A 26,312-nucleotide genomic window follows, 5' to 3' on the forward strand; every position below is an offset into this window, starting at 1 on the left:
AACACATACGAGGTTGCATTTGCAGCAACAGTAAAGAATGAATGGATGAACAATTGATGTAAAGAGAAAACCCTAATCAAATATCAAACTATAATATCCACAAACATTCTTCTTGAGCTTTCTTGATCGATGATCTGCAGATGAATGCTTATTTTTCTTCTTTTTTTCTTCTTCTTTTTTTTTTTTTTTATCGAAGCAACGGTTGAGAGTGTTTCAAGAACTCATTTAGCGGCCGGCTTTTGGCGTAACTTAGGACATTCTTCATGCTCTCGGTCACCTATGAATGTGCACATTCAATAATTATCAACAAATTAAATTAAATTCTTGTCCTAATAACTAGTTTTGAGTGATCTAATGATTCTAATACCTTTCCGAGACGCCCTCTCGTGTAAGGAACCATCCGTTGATGGTAAGAAGTAGAAGTCGATGGAGGTGACTTTCGGCTTATTGTTTCTTCCTTAACGACTGATTTCCCTTTTACATCCGGTGTTTTGAAGTTCATGTTGTCTCGATTTGATTGCTGGAAGTAATTTTTGAACCCAAATTACAAATTAATTTCTTAATTTAGATAGAAATCTATAGTTCGGAAATAAAAATAAATTTATGGAATTATCAATTGGATTTTTTTTTTGGTACCATTAGACTCCGGCTTCTTGTGGTTACGGTTGAGGTATTGTGCCATCGCGTGTCGTATAAACTAGGAGGGAGACTTGATTCCTAGAATGAGATTAAAACAACGTAAAGAGTTATAACACAAGATTTTGAGATGATCGATGATCTAATTGCACGAAAATTTTAGGATTGTACCAAAAAAAGCACTGTGGCGCAATGCTTCAAGACTTCCAAGTTCATTCTTACATCATCCAAACTCCTATAATACAATCAACCGTAACAATATATTAATATAATATTTTGAATAAAAAAAAAATAGATCTTGAAAGTTATATCATTTAGATGGATTTTTTTTTTTTTTGGGTAAATGGTGAGGATATATGTATGAAAATTAATATAAGCAAACATTACTATATAATATTTTTGGACAAAAAATTAAATTTTTAAATGTGATGGTCTCTTTCATTTTTATTTTCCAAATTAGTGAATTATATTTCAATATGCATTACCTATGCTTTTGTTGGCCAAGACCAAAATAATCGGCCAATGTCGCCATCTGAAAGAAATTAAACACAAACAAAATCAATAATATTCTAACCCATAAATATAAATTTAAGGATAAAATCATATCAAGTATGCAAATCCACATTTCACATTGCAATTTTGTATTGAAATTTAGATTTTTCTTAGCTTCGTTCCATAATGTCTTTGTTATTATTACCATATGCAAAATTTAATCATAAGCACATTATAAAATTGATATATTTTCATAGGAACCATTAAGATTGCATAGTAAAACAATAAAAAACCCTGACGCCTAGTATAAATTGTCATGTCGGAGCTAGCTTGTAGGTTACTAGATTTAGCCGAAAATTTACCCAGAGTGACCCGATGCGTAGCAATTGCGGATTTCCACATTATAAAAAATAAAATAACAATAATAATAATAAAATAGAAAATAAATAAAATTCAAACCTTCATATTTCCCGCTCTTCTCCCAAATTTCTCCGTCAACACTCCCAACGAATCAATGATCCCGACGGGAGTGGGCGCCGAGCAACCAATCCGCGCAAATGCCTCCTTAATCCGAATGCAATCGAATCGTTGAATATTATGGCCGGCCCATATTCTCCCATTAAGTACGGTAAAAATATCATCCGCAACTTCATCGAAAGACGGGGCTTTCGCCACGTCCCGGCGTGTTATTCCATTTTCTCGCCCAGACCTAATTGGCGCAACCGTCAAGTCTTCCGGCCGAATGAGAGTGCAATAGCTCTCCAACTCGACCAATTTTCTCGGACAAACCACAATTGCTCCAAACTCGAGGATACAAAACCATTGGCCCGGTTTGACGGGCACCGTGGTCTCCAAGTCGAAGAACACAATCTCGGGGCTCGACATACTCAAACCGGATATCGAATGCAACATAAAATTAAATGTCCCTTTGTGTCTCTTAAGAGGGTATATATATATATAAGACATGGAAAGAATATTCTTGAACAACATTGATTTGATTGTCTTACAATTCAAGTTAAGGTTTAGTTTGGGGGTTTGGTCAAAGGTGTGCTTAACTTCTTGATGAGGGCCATGTCAACTTAAAAAGACATGTCCTAGGTATGTATTATATATATATATATGTTTTTATTTGTGGTGAACATTTTAGGGAAGATGAAGTGAAATATTTAAGAATAATTTGTAGATTCCTTGGAAAGAAAAGTAATACAAGAAAGTGGTGGCTTTTGTTTTGGGGCTTACGTAAATGAAAGAAAGAAATTAATTTGGGGAATCTATTTTATTTTCTTGCATGTCAATAATTCTACTACACGTTACCTTAATTAATTACTTAATTATAATTTATATTTTAAAAAATTAATTAATAAGCCTAGCTAAATAATCTTAATATACTTTATATATTTAACTATAATTTCTTCTTCTTGTTTTCCATATATATATATATATATATATTTGAATATTTAGTATTTGATTAATTTATAGAGGTCGATTACACCACGATGCATGCATACGTAAATGGATTTTAATTAATTACAATTTAAATTAATTTGTGTTGAGTTGAATTGATATTGTTTATATCTTATTTTATTGATTATTAAATAATTGCTATGATGAATTAATTTGAACCATTTTTTTGTTAGTTGAAATGCTTATTTTTAATTTAATGAGTAAAATCATGGAGTTTAATTTCTAATTATGACATTTGATTATAAAATCTCTATAATCATAGCATATTTCATTGTGACGAATAAAATATGTATTTGAGTTTCAATAAAGTTATCTCCAATATTCAATAAAACTTTTATCATTGAACTCAATTATTTATTCAAAAAGTTATATAGAACAATATTAAAATCTAGTTGTCTAAAAATAGTCACATATAGATAATGGCTTCATATCACCTTTTTGAATTACATTCATTTTGACTTAAAACAACAAGGAAAAAAACTAAAATAAAATCTGTCAGATTTATTATTTTTCCAACTTATATCACCTTTTTCATTCAAGCAAAAAAGTATTTTTATATGACTAACAATTGATTTTTTATTTTTTTTTTTTTCCCTTTAGTCTACTTCTTTTTTTTTTTTTTTTTTCTCTTTTAAAAATCGAAAGAAGAAATGTTGTGATAAAAAGAGGATTACAATGGAACCATTAAAGCATATATTATAATGTGTAATAAAATCTATACTTGTCCCTATTATTCAAATTAAATTGAATTTGGCTTGAGTCAAAAATTTTTTATTGAATATTGTGTATGGTCCATGTGTCACATAAAATCTACTTTACTTCGTTTTTTGAATTTATTAAAAACTCACTTTTTCTATTTGGATTAATTTTACCTCTTATCAACTTGTAGATTCTCACTAATTTAAAACTTATTTACTTTGAGTTGGTTGTAGGTTGTAATAAAAACAAGAATGTAATAATTTCCATTCTGCTCCTTTCAGATATGGTTATTTTGATTACTGACTATGGACTTGTAAATATTACTTCCTCTATCCCATAAATATAGTCTTAATTGAGTTGGGCACGTAATTTAAAAAATATTGATATTATATTGGTAGTGGGTAAAAAATATTGATAAATTTTTTTTTGCCCTTGTGAGTGTATTAGTGTAAAAAGTAGTGACAATTGTGTAATAAAAATGAAAAACTAAGGGTAGTTTTATGGGGATATGATTATTTATAGAAATAAGACTATTATTTTGGGACGGACAAAAATAGTAAACAAAACTATTGTATTGGACGGTGGGAGTATTTTTTTGTAAAAAAATAATTTGTAGTGTGAAAATAATATATATATCTAAGTAAATTATATTTTGCTTATATTATACCAGCTCTTTAACATTGATTTTGGTGACTGCAATTATTTTTTTTATATATATTTTTTGTGTGAATTGAGATTTTAATAATGTAATGAGAAAAAACTTGTAAATGTATCTTCTAAAATCATGATATAAAATATTGTACATAATATTTCATATTTTATTGAAAAAATATAAAAATTGACTACTATTTATCAGTGATGTCACTTTATTTTTTATAGACAATTTTTTTTTTCTTTACCATTATAAAAGCGTGGATTTGGTGAAAAAATATTATCTTTATCTTTCTTCATTCTTCTTCCTTCTTATCCTTTTTAATATTCATTCTCATCTCTTCAACTCACTTCCAACACTAAAAGGATGGGCAGAAGAAAATGTGACGTGAAAAAAATTGAAGATCCTACAAAATGTCAAGTGACATTTTCAAAGCGGCGAACAAGTTTGCTGAGGAAAGCTCATGAAATTTCTATCTTTTGTGGTGTTGATATTGCACTTGTTATGTTTGCACCTTCCGGTCGAATCAGCAGATATTCTAATCCAGAAAAGTAAGATATGTCTGTGTGTTTATATATATATATATAATTTTTTGTTTCAAACATTTTGTACTTTTATACAGGATTGAAGATGTGATAAATCGCTATATCAACTTACCGATCAATAAGAGAGAGAGGTAAATCATGACATTTTATTTTAGTTTACGGAATATCTTAATTAATGTTTTATTTTTAATTTTGTTTTCTAAATTTTGAGGCATATGATGATACCTTATTTTTTCTTGGAAAACAGCCAGCAAACTAATATTGAGGTATTTGAATTTTCATATATGCAACATTTCTTTCTTCAATATATCATTTTAAATAAGAATTTATTTTTATTTTTATTAATTATTACTTTTTTTTGGTATATGAAATATAGAGAAATATTGGGAAATTGAAGTTGCTTGGCAATACAAGGAATGACATTCAGAAGCTGCAATATTTGGACAATCAGTTAAGTTTTTTTTCTATACATTCTCCTAAATTAAATTTCTTCTTTTTTTTTTCAATGATTTTTTCTTAAAAAATAAAAATAAAAGGAGGTGATAATAGTATAATGACTTTTTTTCTCAATATTAATCAAATTAAGTCGAAGATACAATTAAAAGTACCAATAATTTTTATTTCTTTTAAAAATTTTCCCTATTTATTTTTATTTTGAAAAATACCATTTTAATTTTATATTGGGTAGGAACAATAACTTTATATTGATCCTAGATAACAATGAGTTTTTTTCCCCCTTAAATGCCCGAATATATATATGAAAATATTTATTTTGTCGCATTATGTTATTCATCGTACTTATATTCGTTATAATAATGTATTTCAGATTCGTTTGATCAGATAGTAATAATTAATTTTTCGAACTTTCATATATGGCCAATGTAATAAAAGAATACGACCGTTGATCGGACATATTTAATGTTATCATACGTCATATATCCCGACAAATTTTAATTGTTCAAAAGGTTAAACAATCAATAATCGTAATAAACTTTTCATTACATATAAAAGAATGTTTTATGGACGAAGAATATGTGAAAAAAAAAAAAAATTATAAAGAGAAAGATTATTTTTAAAAAATATTTATAAATACAAAATTCATAGGAAATCGAATAAGTTACAGTAGAGTAAATGCAGAGTTGTTGATTCTTGGCGGTTAGTGTATTGTTTGTCAAACCTTAGATAACCAAAGCATTTATTACAAACAAATCTAAAATTTAAATTTTGAACACTTTGTAGATTTTATTTAACTCCTTGAATTTAAGAGTTTGTTTGGTTGGTTGTGATTTTAAATTTATTTTTTATTTAAATAATATTATGACGTGATATTTTACAAGAAAAAATATTGTATTTTTTTTTTTTTCAAAACATCATATCCAACTCATATTTTTATTTTTATTTGCATCTAACATATGAATTTGAATATGATGCTGCAATTTGGACGTGCCGTATCAGGATCGAGGTAAAAAAAATATATCATTATGACAGTTATTTTTTTAAAAATATATTTAATTTTAATATTTTAGCTGACCTGTTTTGCTTCTTATCAGAACCTTCAACTACAAATCAAGAAACGCAATTTGGAGATACAAATTTTAGATGCTAAACTGAGGTATAAATAAAAATAAATAAATAAATAAATAAATAAATAAAACATGTGTTTGGTTAAAAAAAATTGGCATAATCTTACCATTCACAAAAATTTGTCACTCCAAAATATATCAAATCAAATATATATATATATATATTTATTTTTATACTATTATATTTTTAACTTTTTTTTTTAACAAATATTACATCAATATGGAAATAATTCAAAATCTTCTATTTGACCTTTCCACTCAATAAAAAAATATATGATATATATTCAAAAAAATTATTTGTTTATATAATATTATATAAAATTTTATTATGTACAAAATAATATATATTACATCATAAATCAAACAATAAGTCATAAATTATTCTAGTTCAACTTCCATCTTCAACATCCACCATACTAACAAATCACCAAAATTATTGTTGAGTTTTAATAAAATTAATTTATAAACATAAAGACCTGTAACTAACTGTGTGTACATTTTCAAGGAATTTTGAAGTTGTACCTGGACTAGAACCTTCTTTGAACCAACTTTTATGGTGTGAGAAAAATATACATAACTCAATCCAAAAAGTGCTCATCAGAAAAGTCAGTTTTCTTTCTCTTTTTTTTCTTTCTGTTTCTTATAAGACAAATTCATGTTTTGCCTCTATTTTGAATTGCTAACATATTTTTGTTTATTTTTAGAGTGAATTGTTCGATCATCCTCGAATTTCATTGTCCGAGCAGCTGAATATGCATCAACAAAATTCTCAGGTAATATATATATATATATATGTGTTTCAGTTCTTGAACATATGCATATGTATGTTATTACATGAAGCTGATTTATATTTATCAGGGGTTTAATCCAACGGACAAGGGGAAACAAATCGCGCTTTCATCGCCATCTTATCCCCTCAAAAGGAGATTTGCACCTATACTAGAAAACCCCGAATCAAACCAGCTTATCATGCAGCTAGATCCATGGATAAGTCCATACAGGTAACACAATATTTGAATTTTTTTATCGTAATCGTAATTAAGATTTATTTACTTGGAGTTTAGTTTGAACAATAATTTTGAATGTAATATTTTGTAAAATAAAATAATGTATTTTTATATATAATTAAAAAACTGAAACTAACTCCAAGTAAATGAAACCCCTTTTTTTTCGGTATATATATTTTATGTATAATACTAATATTGTTTGTTTTTATTTATAGCGCTAAAGCCCGTAATGGCCTACTTCAAGATTTAGTTGGTCAAAAAACTTTTGACACACAAAGGGGTGAGAATTTAGGGTTTTCTAGCTGTGCTCCAAATATTTCAAACCAATCAAATCTCGTGGATGTGAGGTTGCTCGAAAATTTAGTCAGTCGATCAAATTTAAATACACAACGGGTAAAAAATACGGGATCTTCTAGCCGCGCTCTTGGTGTTTCAAACTCATCAAAAATGCCCCGTATCTCATATGCTCATCACATGGCTGAAATTGAATCTGAAGCTATTGAGGTACTAATTTATTATCGACAATTACAATAAATTCAATATAATTATACTATTTAATCATGTTATTTCATTCTTGCAGGCATCATTACTAGGGAGTCTGCCACCTTCTTATCTAAATGACCCTAATGCATGGAAAAATATCAGTTTGGTACGTGTTGTTCCAATACTTTAAATTGAATATAATTATTTATACACACACATATATAAATAATCTTTAAATGTATAATGTCGAAAATTAGGTGCCATTTCCGATTGTTATTGATTCTTCTACTGATGGACATGACAACTTTAATGAGCCAAGGTAAAATTCAAATTGTACATATGTAACTACATCTTAACTAGCTTCATTTTAAGATCGATTTTATTCCGTTTGGGTATCAAATGAAATTTTGGTGATTTTGCAACAATCTTGTATTAATCCAAAAGATGTGAACTTTTGCGATTTAAAGATTTTATGGGCAAAATCTGACGATATTTCAATTGTTTGATAATGGAAGTGATAATATGGAGTCTTAACTTCTGTTTAACACTGATTTTTGTAAATTTTGGGTAAAGAATAAATTTATTGAATTTTTTTTTTTTAAAAAAAACTAACATATATATATATCTTCAAATTTTCATTTCATTGTTGTGTTTATTTAAATTATTTTGTTGCTAGGATTATGAATCAAAATCTCACTGATAAACCATCGGATCCTATCAACAACATTGAAATTGGAAAGGATTATCAATTTTTAGATCCGAATTCGACCCATTCGACTGACATATTAGGACAAGATTTCGACCCTGTAAGCTTGGATTGTATCCAAGAGTTGAGCAACATTTGGCAAATGTTCGACTCCAATACTACGCTGCCTGAAACAACTGACCCAACTCAAAGTTCTTCGACTAATCCTCAAATGAAAGTCGCACAAATTGGCGCTCCTTGCGAAAACAATCTACCCCAAGAGGTAAGTTTACGATTCGATCCAAACAAATAAATAAATAAATAAATAGTGCGCTATATGATGAACTATATTATGTGTCGAGAAAATTCTAAATAATTTTATTGTTTTGTATACGATAGGTAGTTGATGGAGATGACACAAATGTGATGGCGAAGGTGCAAGAGGCCGGGATGTGGGAGTGGGAGGACTTGCTTCGCGATGATTTCGACGTACACCTTTTATAAAACATCGCAAGTCGCGTTTCTTCGAACGAGTAAGGTTCTAAAATTTAATAAAAAAAAACTATTTGATGAATCGTTTATTATGCAATAATTAGGACACCTTTAAGGATGTTTCAAACAATATATTATGTATGCATTTCCTATGTGATTTTCATTGGTGATGTCTTCTATGAATTTATTTTTAGTTTGCTTTGGTTACAATGTAGTTTTGATGGTTTGTGTTTTTGTTTGAAAATAGGAAAAATTTCAATGGAACTTGAGTTTTGATTATAATATTTTAAATAAAATGTACATATGGTTATGTTTGATATTTAACAAGCAGATTTATGTCCCATATAAATTCATATTTTATAATTTTATTTTTTTGATTGTCTTAATTAGATCACTGTTTGTCTATATTTATAATATATATTTTTATTATTAAAATGGTTAGCTATCAATAACAAAAAAATTTCATAATGAATTCAAAATAAATATTTTTAAAATATTTTAAGCTCTGTTTACACAATTTTTTATAAAGATTTTAACATTATTTAATTATTTAAAAATATCATATTAAATATATTTTTCTTATAAAATGTTATATTAAATACTAATTTTTGTTTTATTTTTAAATTTTTAGAATTCCAAAACTCCAAAAAAAATTTCTTGTCAAAACCGAACTATTTGAAATGCATTATTTGTTATTTTGATTGTATTAAATTTGAAAATAAAATAGTTGAAAGTACACTATCAATATTTGAGTGAAATTGGAGATGACAGATGTATAGTCGATTTCATATTAAAATTAATATTATTTATTTTGTATATATTTTTAATATAAATAAATTATTTTTAAAAAGTTATTATATTAAAATATTATTTTATAAAAAATATATATATTTAAAATTACAACACGCAAACTCATATTTTCTTTGATTTATTATTATTTTTTTAATGTAACTATATAGTTTGTCTGCTTATGTGGTATTTTGGATGAAGTTAAAAAAATAAATTTATTTTTGAAATAAAATAATAGTTGGATGCATTAATTTAAATAAAATTTAATATATAATATGCTCCTTTTATAAACTAAAAATCAACTTGATTTGATTTGGATAAGAATTTTAATATGACATGTGTTTTTTACTTAAATAGAGTTCTTTTTTTAAGACACACAAATAAGAAAAACAAACCTATTTTTTTACATCTAATTTGGGCCTAACACAATCAATTGGTTTAATGAATATATTTAAAATTATTTGAACCCAAATATAACTACTCAAGTCAAACAAAGTTTATAACTTCAATTTATTTATTATGCGAATTTTAATAAACCTATATTTTTCTTTTAGAACATCTGTTATAGTCACATTCATCATTACTTTTTTGGTTTTTACTATAATAATGCTCATTACCTTTAATGAGAAATACAATTATTTTAAATTTATTAACTTTCTCAAGAACCCGTTATCTTCAACAAAAATAATAAAAATTAATTAAGTATTATTATTATTATTAATTGAAATCTTAAAATTTCAAATTTCAAATTCAATAAAAATTATCCATAAATATATTTAAAACTCATTAACCAATTATAACGTTTTATCTATCATATTCTAAAATTATTTTTTTGTCTCTAATTTTTCCTATTTAAATTTTAAAGTAGTAAATTATATGCTTCAAATTATTAAAATTTACATAGATTAATATTTAAAAAATTAAAATATAATATTATATAAAAATATTATTAGACAATAAAAATATAAGACTATGTATAAATAAATAAATTATTTTTATTATATTACTACATAATAAAACTATATAGAAATAAATAAATTATTGTAGGTATTATAAAATAGTAAAGGTAATGAGTTGAAGGTAATTAACTACGACGAACAATAAATAAAGTAATTTGAATATTGAAATGAATATAACATAGATGAGAAAGATAAATAAAATAATAGTTTAGAGGTAACGATTATAACAGATGCTCTTATGAAATATAAAACTCAAATTATTCTTTTTAAAAAATAAATAAAAAACAGATCAAACACAAACTAAATGTGTGTTTATTTTCAAATTTTCAACAATTTCTTATAAATATTATTAAAAAATATATTATATTCACACATTCATACGGTATACTTGGTCTGTCGCACTTAATGTGTCCGTCCCACATAATTTATTATTTTTTAAAAATATAATTATACACTTTAATCACATTTTAAAATTAATAATTTATAATTTATTATTTTAATTAAACAATTTAGTCATCTTAATTTATAATTATTATTTATTAAATCATAATTATTTTCATTGATACACTTCTTAATTACTTACTAATTATATAATATCTAAAATTTCGTTCTTAAATTAAATGAGACAAATTAGCTAGGTCGGATAAAGTATTATATATTTTTATTAATCAAGAGTAAATTAACAATTCAATACAAAATATTATTTTTTATTTTACCACCACAATTCTCTATACACAATACTTCCTATGTCTAGTAACAAACTATTTATTTTTTCATTTCGATCATTTATATAAAAAAGTATCCATTTTCGTTTATAGTAATTATACTATCTACCAAATAGTACAAAATATTATAATTCATATAAACATTCATAACTTTAACAAAATATATAAAACATCATATCAAAACACTTACTATTTTTTTTTGGGTTAAAATTTTTCAATTTTTCTTATTTAAAAATTTTATTTAATGTTTTTTCTTATTAAATATTACATTAAACAATATTTAAATATAAAAGTCAAAACTCCAATGCAAATCCAAAGAAAGACCTTCAACTTTTTTCTATTTTAATTGTATTAAAAAAATATTAAAACTTAAAATAAAAACATATTTAAGCATAGCCCTAAAATTGAAACCAGCCCATTCTGGAAGGTAAATGCTATTTGGGCCTAAGCCCAATATAAAAAGGCCCAATAAGGTCAGGAACTAGAAATAGGAAGAGCAGGGGCATTTCGGTATTCTCACTAAGTAGCTCCTTGGTATCTGCGGCGACTCTCTCTCTCTCTCTCTCTCTCTCTGTCCCGATTCCCACCAACCCTATACTTGTGCCCTAGCTCTCTCGTCGTCTCCTCCTTCGGCGACGGCCGTTTTTTGAATCAAAGATCTGGATTTGTTTTATGTTTTTTTGACTTGTTTGCAAGTGGTTATTCTGTATAAATTTTCTTTTTCTATCTGATAGTGATTTTTGTGTTGTGATGGAACTAGGGTTTTTATGTGCGGTTATCAATTGCTCGTAGAGAGTGCGAATCGAGCGCTGCAATCTTGACGTTGACTGTGAGTATTCTCGTCTTAATAACTTGTGGGTTGGAGGATTATTTTGTTTCTGGAATTTGGGTTTTCCGTGGTTGCCCTTAAAATGAGTGAACATGGATGCGTTTCTTGTTGTTCGATTTTGCTGTGCCCTTTAGGTGCTCTGGTGTTGCGGAAGTGTTCTTGTGACTGGTGTGCCTTCCATTGGCTGTTTGTTTGTACGTTTCTTTGTTCGCGTGTTCGGGGTAGTTATTTGGTTTGATATTTTTCGAAATTTATTTCTGTGGGGGAATGCTTAGTAGATTGACTGATATGTTAATCCCGCCTAGCTAATTTATATGTTCTTAAGCTGATTGAATTATAGTTTTGTATAAACAGTTAACACTTCTTTTATTCATTTGCCCTCTATCTATATATTTTCAAATGATTATTCTAAGAATTGTTCTAACTTGATCAGGTGCGCTTATAAAAGCGTGATTTAGAAAAGATACAAGATGTCATCACCCTATGTAACTCTGGGTAATCGACCACTTGAACAGTGGAAAGTCACTGAACTGAAGGAGGAGCTCAAGAAGCGCAAATTGACCACTAAGGGTTTGAAAGAAGATCTGTTGAAGCGCCTGGATGAAGCTGTTCGAACTGAACAGGCAAATGCTTCTGCAATGGAAGATGATGAAGAATCTGAGTCACCTACTGATCAAGTTGAAACCAAGCCTGTTGCTTCTGGAAAAGATAAGGATCCCTTAGATGCAAGTGCTGGTATTGGTGAAAAGCTTGAAGCAAAATCTGAGCAAAATGTCCCAAGTGATGTAGACGTCGGTGCAAAAGCAGATTTAGTGAAAGAAACCAAAGCAGTTTCTGAGACGGAAATGAAGCCTGTGAAGACCATAGATTCAACTGGTGAGACAGTTGAGCCTGTGACGGAATTGAGTGAATCAAACTTGCCTAGTGATGGAAAGAGTAAGCACGAAGATTCCCCTGCCATGCTCAGTGGGGCTGGGCTGCAGTTACAGGATAATGCTAAGGTTGAGCCTCCTACCAAGCCAGATGTTGAGGGCAGTGAAACTCAAAATGAGGGCATGGACTCAACTATTCAGATGGAGAGTGATGATTCCAAGTCCCACCAACCAGATTCCGATGTCCAGCCACTGAAGTTTCAGGTATCTGAGGTTAACCCTGATTTAGGGTCTCAAGTAGCATCTGATTCTGTTTCTACTGAATCTGTCCCCCTTATTGAGAAAAATGAACTAAAGATAGATGTAATTACTGATAATGTCAAATTAGAACTGGATGTTAAACCTGAGGTGGGGCAGACATCTGTTGGCACTGCAGCTTCTGATGATGGCAAATTAGAACCAGCAGGTGATGAGGCGCCACTTAGCAAGGATGATACTGATGATTCCCTTGACAAAAAAGATGTTGAACAGCCACTTGACAAAGTGGAATCTATGGAAGCAACTGATGCAGAAAATATTGATAATCTCAGGGGCATTGATAGTGTTGATTTGGGTCCTCCTGAAAAACTAAGTTTAGACAGGAGTTCAGGTGATGATTCTATGGAGGAGGATGTAATGGATAGTAAACAAATGGAGTACAAGTCTGATTCTAATAAAGCTCACGACATCATGGAGACATCTGAAAAGCCTGTAACAGATGAGGATGATCATGTTGATGTTGTTGGTCATGATAAACCAGCTGAAATGAAACCTGCTGATGCTGAAAAAGAGACTGCGTCTGCACAGGGACTATCTAAGAGAAAGTTCTATGGTGAGAGTTATATATCCATGCTTCAGTTACTTGCGGGTTTAGTTCTGCTTCCTTTTAATCTACAATACATTGACAGGGGTCATCTATATTTCATCTTCTTTGCTTTTTTGTCATAAGCCTTGGGGTTTAGGATCTGGATTTAGGTTTGTATATACTGTATGGTTACAATTGAATTTGTTAAAAAATGTTTTTCTTTCTTAATGCTCACACTCAATAATTGAAAAGCTAGAAAAACTATGTATGGGATACATTGTTACTGATATCATTCCTTAAGGTTTTCCATGATTAGAAAAAATTTAAAAAATGAGAAAAAATAAAGAATTTCTGTAGTAAGATATTCTCCAAGATGTATGTGACTCTTTCTAGGACTAATTTTCAGATTATTATTTATTATATTTGGCGATTACAATATGTGAACCGCTTGTTCATACCTGATTATTGATTCCAGCTCAAAAACCTATGAAAGTTATGTTGTAAGGGTGTGCCACTTCATAAGTTGAGAATAATGAAATGAAATGGCACTTGGGAGACAGAGTGCTGACACTGCCATCTACATTGCTTTTGTTTATTTGGAAGTGCATAGTTACATTCTAATTTTCTTTTACTGTTGCAAGCATTGAAATTTATGGTCATTAACATTCCAGATAAAGAAGCAGCTGGGCAGAATGACCCTGCAAAGAAGGCCCGCAGGTGGAATACAGAAGGGTCAAAGGGTTCTGAGCAGCAGAGCAACACTGTAGCTGCTTCTATCACACCCAAGGGTTTGCCTGAACCTACTTTCAAGCGAGCAGGACCCGACCCTGTAGTCAATGAAGAATCACCTAAGGAGCGAATTGGTAACCTCAGTCCTCTTGATGCATTGCTAAGTTGCTGCCAATGTTGTTTTGTTAACTTAACCAGAGTGTTATGTTTCCTTTTTGCAGTTCCACCAACCTCAAAGCCACCCACTAATTCTCTAAGAATTGATCGCTTTCTGCGACCTTTTACTTTAAAAGCAGTGCAGGAACTCCTTGGCAAAACTGGCACTGTTACCAGTTTTTGGATGGATCACATCAAAACCCACTGCTATGTTTCGGTAACCTTTTTCTCTATTCTGTCTACTGACAACATTCCATCTCGTACTCTATATGCCTGGAAGTAACTTGAATTTATGTTTTTCATATGGGGCATGCAGTATTCATCAGTTGAGGAGGCTGTGGAAACGCGTAATGCAGTATACAATCTCCAGTGGCCACCAAATGGGGGGCGCACGTTGGTGGCAGAGTTTGTCGAACCTCAAGAAGTTAAAGCACGACTCGAGGCCCCCCCAGTAACTCCCACAACTCCTTCAACGAGCGCCGCTGCTATCTTCTCTGCCTCTAAGACCCAACCCTCTATGCCACCTCAACCTTCTCCGAGGCAGCAGCAGCCGCAGCACCTTCCCCCGCCCCCTCTTCCACCACCACAGATGTCTAATCCTCCTTTTGCCAAGGAACGCCTACATCCATCAAGAGAGCCTCTGCCGATGGAACAGCAGCCTCTTCCTTTGAGGGACAGGGTTAACCTCCCCCCACCCCCTCCACTTCCGGATAAGGCCGACCCGCCAATTGTGACTCTGGATGATCTCTTCCGGAAAACCAAGGCCATGCCCCGCATCTACTACTTGCCGTTGTCAGATGAACAAGTCGCCGCGAAAGTGAAGTCACAGGGAAAGAATGTCAATCAGTAGGGCAATTAGGCTGTGTACTTATGGCAGAGATACCTACTACTACTACTACAGCAATTTCTGATAGATTGGTTAGTATGAGAAAAAAAGTATCGGTATGAAGTATATTATAACTACATCTTTGCAGGTCTGCAGGTGTGCCGTGTAGGATGATGATGATGATGGTGATGATGTTCTTCTTCCGGTGCGGATGGTGCTGTTTCCTTGGTGGATTCATGTTCTTGCGTTGGGTTGTTGAGGCTGAGTTTATTAAGATTATCTTTGTTATTATTATTATGTATGATCAATGTATGCTGCTGCTGCATCCCCCGAGTCGTCCCGCTTTCCAATTAAGACACTGTTGTTCTAGACTAGTTGGTGTCGCCCGATTTTCCCGGCCCCAAACCTTAACCTTTTTACTTGTTGAGAACATCTGTGATAAAGTTTTTCATTTCTGCATTTTAGGGTTGTGCTTGTTTTAAATCAATGTGGGCATTTTACATGTCTAAAGTTGTCACTAGGCTGGTTTTAAGATTGATTGTTCATTGGTTTAATTCATTATGTATGTTGAAGATGATTAAATTTACTAGTAGATAGCATATTAGTTGATATATTTTAAGTTTAAGAGGGTTTTTTAGTATGTACATGGTTGGTTATGTGAGCTGTAGATTACAGTGTCATTTAGATGAACAGTTATTATTTTTCCAAAAACCAAGGGTGTGTTTTGAGTGATTCTTATGGTTTTTAAAAATGTTTTATTATTTTTTATCTTACAAAATATTAAATTTAAATTCAAGATGCAAAATCAATTTCTAAGAACATAATATATTATCCAAATATGTTATATTTGCAAGAACGAAAGGAGTATTAAAATGAGAATTACAAATACATATGAATATGAATGCCCTAAGAACCAATGGAAGATCGATTGTAAAATTAAATATACGCTTTTGTTTATTGTGGTAATACTATAGTTTATAATTTGTTTATTTATTTCTCCAATTATTTCAAATTTATATTAAAAACATTAATATAAATATCATAAAAGTACATTAGCATTTTTTTATTAAGGTTATATTTACTTTGATATATATTTATATTTTAAAATTATTATTATACAATTATTTCCATAAAATTAAGTTATATTTTTAACAAAATTTTATTTATTAAACTTAAAAATAAATTTTTTTATTTGTTTAGATGTCAAATAAAAAAAATATACTCTATAAAAATTTATTTAAATTAAACTCAAATCAAAATAAAACAAATTATAAATCTCGTCGAGGATAAAAAGTTTAAATTGATTGCAAAGAGGTGACGTAATGAGTAAATGTCAGGAAATATGAGTCACAAACATAATTTCAAATAGTGGAGGGATGAAGTTGAAATTTTCAAATAAACCATCTTATAAAAACCCTATTCTGTACCGCAGCTTCGCCAGATTAGGGTTTCATCGGCGTCTTGGCATCTGCAAGGGTTTGAGCCGCAACAATGGTTGCCACCAAGAAAACCGTATGCTTCCAACACCCAGGATCCTTATGTTCTTTCACTTTTCTTCTCTGATCGTTGATTCATTTGTATACGTTTTCGATTTGTTTGTTTCTTAAGTTTCTCCGTTTTTTCCCCGCAGAAGAAGACGCATGAGAGCATCAACAATAGGCTCGCTCTGGTGATGAAGAGCGGCAAATACACGCTCGGTTACAAGACCGTTCTCAAAACCCTTCGTAGCTCAAAAGGTACTGTCTTTGTCTGTATTATTCGGTTGTATGAATATTTAGAGTATGTGTTGTGTATTTTGGATTTCGGGAATTCATTGTTGATTGCTTAATCTTTTGTAGCGAAATTGGTTCTTATCTCTAACAACTGCCCCCCGTTGAGGAAATCAGAGATAGAGTACTATGCAATGCTTGCAAAAGTTGGGGTTCACCACTACAATGGAAGTGAGTACCTTATGAGCACATTAATTGTTAGACTTTATTAATTAAAGTTGATTTTTTATGTATATTTTTGTGGGACGATTATATATATATATATTAATCAGCCTAAGTTTACACCAGATCTTTTAAATAGAATCTTGATGGTCAGGCATAGCTTTCTTGTTAGGTTTAGATCCATGTATAGAAGGATCTTGTACCCTAAGTTTACACCAGATCGGGTTATATTGTTGAACAAAAAAAAAAATCTGTATTAATCTGAATTACTTGTTTTTTTATAACTTGTCAGTATTTTCTAAAATGCAGTTGAAATATATACATTCTAGCGCTTGGAATAACTGAAGTAACAATCTTCTTCCCATGTTAGGTTATGGTTTTAGGATTGTCTGGTTGTGCTTTAGAATGCCGATCTGAAATAAATATATATTTCATGCATTGTGTTTTCTCTGTGGAGATGCCTTGATAAGTATCATCTGTAATTGATTTACCTAATTTTTCTATCAAGTATAGGGACCTTCATGAATTGTGATTGACTGTTGCCAGTTATAGGTCATGTGAGCAATTTTGAAAATGCACTTGATGGACTTGATATAACAACAGTATTGGAACAATTTTGATTGTTTTGGAGATGGTTTGGTTATTGTGTCTGCTGCTCTGGTTTCCTAAAATTATTAGAAGATTTAGAAACTGTGTCTATTATTTTGAACAAAACATGGAGCTACTATGTTGGAATTGAGATGTATCGGCCTCCCATTTGTTATGGCTGGCCCTTTTCCCCTCAGATGCTTGGCCAGAGGCCCTTTCAATATTTTTTCAGAATGAGAATTGATATATGTTTAAATTGATATGATCTTGTCCCTTGAAAAGTTACTGCTGAAGCCATATTCAGCCAAATGAGCTGTATTTATCTCTTGATTATAAGTGATATAGGCAATTTGATAGGTAGAAACCACACCCCTTTTAACCATATCTGTCCACTGATAAGATATGTGAATGCCTGTAGATTTTCCTTACTGTTTCTCACCCCCTGCTATTATTTTCAGATAATGTCGATTTGGGAACTGGTTGTGGGAAGTACTTCCGCGTGTCTTGCCTCAGCATTATTGACCCTGGTAACAGATAAAAACTTATTGCATACTTTTTTATTCAATTCTTAAACTGTTTGGTGGCTGATGCATTGTTTACTTACTGATAATGCAGGTGACTCGGACATCATTAAATCATTGCCCAGCGAACGCTGAGAAATCATAGACACTGTGTTATGCCTTTCTCTTTTGTATTTCGTGCGCATCCCTAATATGAGACAACTATAGGAGATTTGCACTGAAATTTTTATTGTTAATTTTGTTTGCTGGGTTGCTTGTTTTGGACACCTCTTTGCAGTTTGGAGAATATGACATAAGATTTTCTGAGAGAGTTTATTTTCTCTTGAATATGCTCTTCTATCTTGTCATCTCATTACAACCTCATTTAAATGACTGCAGGTTACTAGATTGATCTTTGTGTTGTGCTGGTAGCAATTAGAAATCACATAATTCATGTGGTCACTGTGCATGATGAGATTAGGAATCAATTAGAAACCACATAGTTATGGATGAGTGAAAATTTTGCTTGAGATCTGCAGGTTCTTGTGGGCAGTAATTATATTCGGGCATCGGTTGCTCTCTATAAAGGAGAGGATTTGAAATCGACAGATGTGCCTTTAACTCCTTGTTTTTGGATGATATTTATGTGTCTGATTTAAGTTTTTGGTGCAGAAGTTTTCATGATGTGTTTGTAAGAAACTTATTTCGTGAGCTTATTTCTCATATGGATGATAATTTGTGGGATGAATTTTCGCAGCCTTAGAACTTGTTCAAAATGATCAAAAATATTTTTATTAGGATTTTCAATGTATCTTGTAGATTAAAAATAAAGTTGTTAAGCAAAACTCATTCTGAGCTCGCCTAGTTGTCACAACAAATTTTATATTTTGATATATATATATATATATATTATATAGTAAATATTTTTATTTTGATAAGACCAATATTGTGTAGTTAATTAATTTGATTAAAATAATCCATTGTCTGGCTGGATCATGATAAGTGCCTCTGCTTTTGCACTATTTCTCTATTTAAGTGTAACAAATTTCATTAGGAGACAATAAAAAACATCAATGCCCCATCTCAATTTATTTAATTAATTGACAAGTAAGATTTTATTTATTTACTTATTTTTCCAACTACTTATAAAGTAATGGCCATTCTTCTTCTTAATGGAAGTAATAACTAATAAACAACATTATCTTAATCTTAACTGGTTGGGGTAACAAGGTTAATCTTGATTTAAATATTATATTTTAGTTTCTAATATATTGCAGTACATAATGTTTTATAATAACCAAAAATTATTGAATTTATTTTATTCTATTTTAGCTCATTAAGTAAATGTGAACAAATTAATCAGTGTTGCTCACATAAATACAAAGCAAAATTAACATTTTTTTTGATGTAGTTAGAGAAACGTAAACCAAAATTCTTTAAAAATCTACTTTTATCATATTTAAAATAATCTTCCTACAATAGTTATTCTAAATATATTCATTTTGTGCTGTTCATGAGCTCATACAAAGTATTACATATTTATTTAAAACCCTTTATATATATAACAAGATCCGTACAATAAACTTACCGTGTTTTCTTTTTGGAGTTTAATTTTTTATATTTTTTTCTTAGTTTGAAATATAGTAATTTATATAGAATATTTTTGTTAGAAGAAATAATATATATTTATAGAAAATAGCTATAATTGCATAGTAAAAAAATATATTAAACCTCAACTTCACAAATAACACATCTTTGAACTTTGAAATATTTAAAATATAATATATTTCAATTTCATTTATTTTAAATAAAATGCAAAATCATGCATGAAGAAAAACAAGGAAAATAATTAAGAACAATACTTAAATCTTAAAATTGCATAATGAAAGAAGACAAACTACTAGAACAAATTAACTAAACAATTATTACATAATAAAACACATCATCATTATACACATTCATGAAAACAAACTGGAACAACATAACTAATCAACACGAGAATTGAGCTTCTTATTGGCTACATGCACGACGAACTAAATAAAAACATGCAACCAAATTAATCTTGTACATATAAAATCACATTTCGTGCATGTAAATTCAATCTTTTCTCACACCCTCCAAAGTATCCATCGTCTCGGGCGATCCAACCAAATTGCCCGGGTGCACTTTCTTATAATTACAAACATTCTTGTCGATTGTCATTTTTCCATGTTCTTCTTCCTTCTTCTTCAATTTCTCCATTTGTCGCTTTTGTTGCACATAAATATTCGCATAGCTTGCCCCGGTCGAAGACATAACTATGTTTGTGTATTTTAGAGAGAGAGCGAAGAAAGAGATTATGTTTGAATTCTTGTTGTGATTTAGAAAGAAAGAAATGGTGATGAATTTATAGGCAAAAGGGCTTGTTGGCTTTCCTATCAAGAAAATCACTTACATTATAAATACATATATATATGTGTGTATTAATGGAATAATTAGGGTTTTTGATTATGGAGAAAATTAATGTTAAGTGGAGGTACTTATAAAAATGGTGTGTGGAGGAGATGTTTAATTATTTGGTGGATTAGCCATTAACATCATTTAAAGTTTGTAAGTGTTGGAGGTTTGTGAAAATGCACATACATATAAATAGTTTAGTTAGGACATTATTAGTATTGGAGTTAGCTGTCAGCAGCTTTAATTTTATAACTTTCAAGTTTTAATTTGGTGATAACCACTTGCATAAACACTATTGATTTTTCTTTCTTTCTTTACTTACAATAATTATTTTGGTCATCTAAGTAACTATCACTTGCTACCCTTTATAGTTTAAAATTTGAACTTGGGGTATATATTTGTTTCAAGATTTTTTATTTTTTATTTTTAGTATAAAAGATTAATTAATTAACCACAATGAGGTGGATTGTTAGTTTGTGCTTGAGGGGACTTAGAGAGATTCACAAGTGCAATGTGTGTCATAACCCTCGGTTTAAGGAGGGGTGTCAGATATTAATATATACGGGGATGAGTTTCAAAACTTAAGAAGATTATATTGGAAATCACGTCAAATTTCAGATTGTAGATTGAAATTTTGAGAATAAAATAAATTTGAATTGAAATAGATTGTTAATGTAATATGATACTAGATATTTGAGTTAATATATTTTTATTAAGTTTTTTTTTTTTTAGATATGTAATTTAATAATTTTGAAAAAAAGTTAGTAAATATACCCAAACACATGTCAAGGGATGATTACAAGCGCTATAAGCGTCTCAAAGTTTTTTCAAAGTCAAAATGATATTAACGACAAATATAATAATGAATTTTACAAAAAAAAAAAAAGAAAATTATTTTAACCATATGTTCAATAAATTATCATACCTATAAGATGTATCATTGAAATAAAACAATATCTTGCATATAATAATAATAATAATAATAATAATAATAATAATAATAATAATAATAATAAGTATGAAGTCTAAATGCACTATTCATTGCACAAATAAACTTAAACAATAATAAATTTAAGTCAAATTCTAATAATCTAATCAATTTATTATATAATATAATGTAATTAAGCTAACTAGAAGTAAGAACAACTCAGATTTAAACAAACTTTCAAAAAATTATATAGCAACTTGAAATGTCACCAAAATACGAGTAGATATTCTGATTAAAATCTAAAAAAAAAAAATGATAAAATTTTAATGAACTTAAAAAACGACATAAAAATATAAATTATAAAATATAAGCTCTTACAACATTGTTCATTTAAAATATCTTATTCTTAGATTTTTTATAACTTAATTTGTCCAAAACTTAATCTTTAATTGCTATATATATATATATATATATATATCAATGCTAGTTTTAACTTTTCTTAGGGGATATATAGAACTCCACAAGTAAATCTCGAGCGATTTTAATTTTATAAAATTTTCTTTCAATAGTTGCAACTATCACGGGAATAATTAACTATATTTTACATGTAATATTGTATCGAGAAACCAGCCACCAAATTTTAAGAGTTCATAACAACATGATAATAACTTTAATATTTTGGAGGCACAAATCAATATAATCATATCTAATAAAATTATTTTTATACATATTACATTTTATTTTATGAGTTTGACCTAACTGAGTACAAATTTAACTTAAAAAACTCAGAGCCACAAGTTCATCAAAGAATCATCACCAGCCAATAAAAAAATTAAAGTTTATTATAGATATACATGTCACATCATTAATTAAAATAACTCTAATCGTGTATATGCATGGCAACATATTTATATATATATATATATATTATTTACAAATTCTTTATCTTCTATTACAATTTACAATTAATTAATGAGAATTATAAAATTATTACTTAAAACTTTACAGAAAGACATAATGCATGGATTAGGTTATAATGTCACCAACCTTTGTAGTAATTGTAAATTAGTATTGTTGTTGTTGTTGTTGTTTAATTTGAAATATTTCAATTTTGTAAATTTTTTTCTTTATTTATGCATATTCTTTTTCTCTATTAACTTTATAACTATAATTTATAAATTTATTGTAAATTAAAAGTAAAGACAAAATGACAAAAAACTACTAAAATTATATCAACTAGGATATCACTAACACAATTTGAGACAAATGTAGTATTCGACAATAAATACAAATTAATTATACTTCCCAAATATTAAAATATATTTGGAAGTAATATATTATATTTATGATAGTAATTTTATTTAAAAGATTTGTAGGATTATTGTCTTATTTAGACGATTTATATATCACTATAAATATGTACATATTCTTACGATTGAAAATAGAAAATTTCAGTTTCATATTCTAATTATATGGTATGATAGCCAAATTCTCTCCGGGTACCTCCATAACCCGTAATATCCCGTATATATTTTTATATTTTATTAATGTATTTGCTTCTATCTACGGTCATGCTGTTATTTTCATGTCGTCTCCGTCTCTACTATTCCACTGACAGAGTTTAATTTCGACTCTAATGCTGTTGAGAGTCCTGTTTTTTACTTTAACTTTATTGAGAGCGAGAGAGTCATGTTTCCGACTCTAACTCTGTTGTAAGCGAGTAAGTCCTATTTCCAACTCTAGCTCTATAGAGTGAGCGAGTCCTGTTTCCAACTCTAACGGTGTTGACTACACTACTTTCAGTCAATCTTAGCGAATTCAAATTCGTACGTGGAAGATCTCGACTATATCTTTTTCGGTCATTTTTAACAAACTCAAGTTTGTTCCATTATATATTTAGTTTGATGAGAGGTGTTAAAATATGTTTATAAACAATATATCATATTTATGGTAGTTATCTTATTTAAGAGATTCATAGGATTCTTGTGATTTATATATCACTATTAATATGTATGTATTATTATAATTGAAATAGAGAATTTCATTTTCATATTATACTATTATCTAATTTTTTCATATATATATGTATATATATACACATCATAATATATACTTTTTTTTTTTTTCCATTCAAATTAACCACACTATTCAACCAATAACACAATTTACATCATTTTTCCAATGATATAATTTATTAAAAATAAATAGAGCCTTACACTTGGATTTCAACCAACTTCTGCATAGTCAACTATATGTTTTAATCATATATATATATAATATAAAAGGTGTATTTATGATATATTAATTATGATGAATGAATGGTATAATTTTAATTGTTGTTACAATATTTAATCATGTTCAATACTATGCTGACAATACATTCAATATAAATATAGACGAATAAGAAAAATTAAAAATAAGAAATATACGATTTATATTAATACAATACAAATATAATAAATAAATTAGAAATATATGAAAATAGTTAATACAATATATGTTATTTTTAATTTTGATACAATAAGATATATTTATAGAACACACCTATCATTCATTCTTTGTTCTTGTAATTATATAGTATAATTTATTAAGATAATATAATGTATTATAATTTTATCATATAAAAATTAAATATAAGTGGTGCTTATGCATGTTCAACAAACCTTGAAATTACAATGGACTCCTCCTACTTCCCACTATTTTCCTTAGCTGAGTGAGCTCTTAGTCATTTTATTTATTTATATATTTCATTCCTTTTAAGTAAAATATTCATTTAGTCTTATTTTAATTGATTTTTTTTTTTTTTTCATTTTTTATGGCCCGTGACAATTACCATATTTTTATTTTGAATAAACTTTATTAAATCAAATACATATTTAATAAATATAAATCAGCTTAATTTATTACATAACATATAATATCATATAGATATATATCATGTAAAATACACTCAAAACTATTTTATTTCTATCAATCTCTTAAAAAAGTAAATATATTTATCTATATTTAGATTTTCACATCTTTTATAAAATTAGCTTATTTTAATTATAAATAAATAAATAAATGAATGTATTTTTTATTTACTTGTATTATAAATTTTATTTTTTACAAACTAATATTCACATTGCATTGTTATATAATTTTTTTAAAAATATTCAAATAAATATTCTAAACTTTTTTTAGTTACACATATTTAATTTATTTTAAAACTATTAATATTTTTAATTATATATAATAAAAATAATATTATAATTCACTATTATTAACTAATCAAATATTATTAGCTGAAATACTTTATCCCTATCAATCAAATATTCTACGGAAGAAGTACTATCAGCACGTTGAAGTACTATCCGCCAACTTGTAATTATTGTTATTATTATTTTATTTTAAAATAACCTTTGACTTTAGATAATTTTTTTTTTTTAATGTAACACCTAACACAATGTGCCCACAGCCCACAAACTAATTTGAAATTTTATTTATAGTTAATAAGTTCTCCACTTTCTTTATATAGTTATTATTATTATTATTATTGTGCACTTATAATGTATTATTATTATTATTATTATTATTATTATTATTATTATTATTATTAATTATTTCTATGGTTTATATGTACTGAAAGTGGTTGATTGTGTCTCTTGATGCAGAAACAACCACTACACAATAAAAGTTTGTGATTGGTTAGTTTAGGGGATGAAGTTATTATTTTATTTTTAGGTGAATCATAATCACTTGTTTAGTGAATATTAATTAATTAATTAATTAATATAATATTTCACAAGCATTTTTATTTAAAAATTTCAATGTCAAATTACTTCGTATCAAAATTTTCTTTAAATTCCAAACAAATGAAATCAAAGTCAAATTTTATAATTCAACACACAAAACATACAATATAAAAGTATGTCCTAACATAATACACGTATAATACATAAAAATTACACTGTTATTGAATTAGCATAACAAATATATTCATACAATATACCCATAAATATAAATAATAATATAGAGTTTTATTTAAATCAAAGCATGTGCATGAGTGAGCTTGGGCTTCGATAGTTCTTTGTTCAAAACGCTACCGGTTTTCAAATGATACAAATAAATATAATACGGCATTTAAAATGAAAATCTGTATCCTAATCAATCAAATTAAAATATAAAATATATAAATATAAATATATCTTTGTCGGTGACAAAATGTGGATTCTTTTGTTAATTATTATTTAAACTTCACATTCTTCAAATATAGTAATATATATTTTTAAAATGACAAAAATATTTTTACTAGTGTCTTATAATACTATTAAAATGACATTGTGCACAAAATTGTACAAATATTAAAATATTTTTAATGTTAAGTACAATGGCGCACAAAATGAAGGCCTTAGCCTGAACTTTTGATCGATACTTTTTGAACTCAAGATCAATTGAAAATTGAAGCTAGGTGCAAAGAAAA

General features: G+C 28.5%; 3 protein-coding genes across 3 annotated transcripts; 2 read left to right on the top strand and 1 right to left on the bottom strand.

Moving 5' to 3' along the window:
* Positions 1-148: 148 nt before the first annotated feature.
* Positions 149-2,038, bottom strand: LOC127240529 (protein NEN4). The gene is made up of 6 exons (XM_051259250.1): positions 1,588-2,038; positions 1,122-1,168; positions 808-871; positions 637-717; positions 368-520; positions 149-277 (listed from the first exon to the last, which is right to left on the bottom strand). Exons 1-6 carry the CDS (start codon positions 2,011-2,013, stop codon positions 188-190), a joined length of 861 nt encoding a protein of 286 aa, XP_051115207.1. The 5' UTR covers positions 2,014-2,038; the 3' UTR covers positions 149-187.
* Positions 2,039-11,725: 9,687 nt separating this feature from the next.
* On the top strand, positions 11,726-15,977 carry LOC127240231 (uncharacterized). The gene is made up of 6 exons (XM_051258785.1): positions 11,726-12,040; positions 12,474-13,783; positions 14,428-14,619; positions 14,707-14,858; positions 14,958-15,487; positions 15,616-15,977. The coding sequence occupies exons 2-6, from the start codon at positions 12,511-12,513 to the stop codon at positions 15,947-15,949; spliced, it is 2,481 nt and encodes an 826-aa protein (XP_051114742.1). The 5' UTR covers positions 11,726-12,040; positions 12,474-12,510; the 3' UTR covers positions 15,950-15,977.
* An 876-nt stretch (positions 15,978-16,853) lies between these two features.
* Positions 16,854-18,834, top strand: LOC127240036 (60S ribosomal protein L30-like). Its single transcript, XM_051258452.1, has 5 exons — positions 16,854-16,979; positions 17,098-17,203; positions 17,306-17,407; positions 18,445-18,513; positions 18,602-18,834. The coding sequence occupies exons 1-5, from the start codon at positions 16,959-16,961 to the stop codon at positions 18,640-18,642; spliced, it is 339 nt and encodes a 112-aa protein (XP_051114409.1). The 5' UTR covers positions 16,854-16,958; the 3' UTR covers positions 18,643-18,834.
* Positions 18,835-26,312: the final 7,478 nt, after the last annotated feature.

The sequence above is a fragment of the Andrographis paniculata genome, unplaced genomic scaffold, assembly GCF_009805555.1.
Source record: "Andrographis paniculata isolate CXL003 unplaced genomic scaffold, ASM980555v1 Contig79END, whole genome shotgun sequence".
Taxonomy (NCBI): domain Eukaryota; kingdom Viridiplantae; phylum Streptophyta; class Magnoliopsida; order Lamiales; family Acanthaceae; genus Andrographis; species Andrographis paniculata.

What these genes read in the sequence shown, in the direction of transcription:
- LOC127240529 (XM_051259250.1), bottom strand. Translation starts at nt 2,013, where the DNA reads ATGTCGAGCCCCGAGATTGTGTTCTTCGACTTGGAGACCACGGTGCCC. An exon ending in GAAGAGCGGGAAATATGAAG is followed by an intron (nt 1,169 to 1,587) that starts GTTTGAATTTTA and finishes AATTTCTTTCAG; the next exon opens with ATGGCGACATTGGCCGATTA. An exon ending in CTTGGCCAACAAAAGCATAG is followed by an intron (nt 872 to 1,121) that starts GTAATGCATATT and finishes ATTGTATTATAG; the next exon opens with GAGTTTGGATGATGTAAGAA.
- LOC127240231 (XM_051258785.1), top strand. Translation starts at nt 12,511, where the DNA reads ATGTCATCACCCTATGTAACTCTGGGTAATCGACCACTTGAACAGTGG. An exon ending in ATCTAAGAGAAAGTTCTATG is followed by an intron (nt 13,784 to 14,427) that starts GTGAGAGTTATA and finishes TTAACATTCCAG; the next exon opens with ATAAAGAAGCAGCTGGGCAG. An exon ending in AAACCCACTGCTATGTTTCG is followed by an intron (nt 14,859 to 14,957) that starts GTAACCTTTTTC and finishes TGGGGCATGCAG; the next exon opens with TATTCATCAGTTGAGGAGGC.
- LOC127240036 (XM_051258452.1), top strand. Translation starts at nt 16,959, where the DNA reads ATGGTTGCCACCAAGAAAACC. An exon ending in TGGTTGCCACCAAGAAAACC is followed by an intron (nt 16,980 to 17,097) that starts GTATGCTTCCAA and finishes TTTTCCCCGCAG; the next exon opens with AAGAAGACGCATGAGAGCAT. An exon ending in GGTTCACCACTACAATGGAA is followed by an intron (nt 17,408 to 18,444) that starts GTGAGTACCTTA and finishes TATTATTTTCAG; the next exon opens with ATAATGTCGATTTGGGAACT.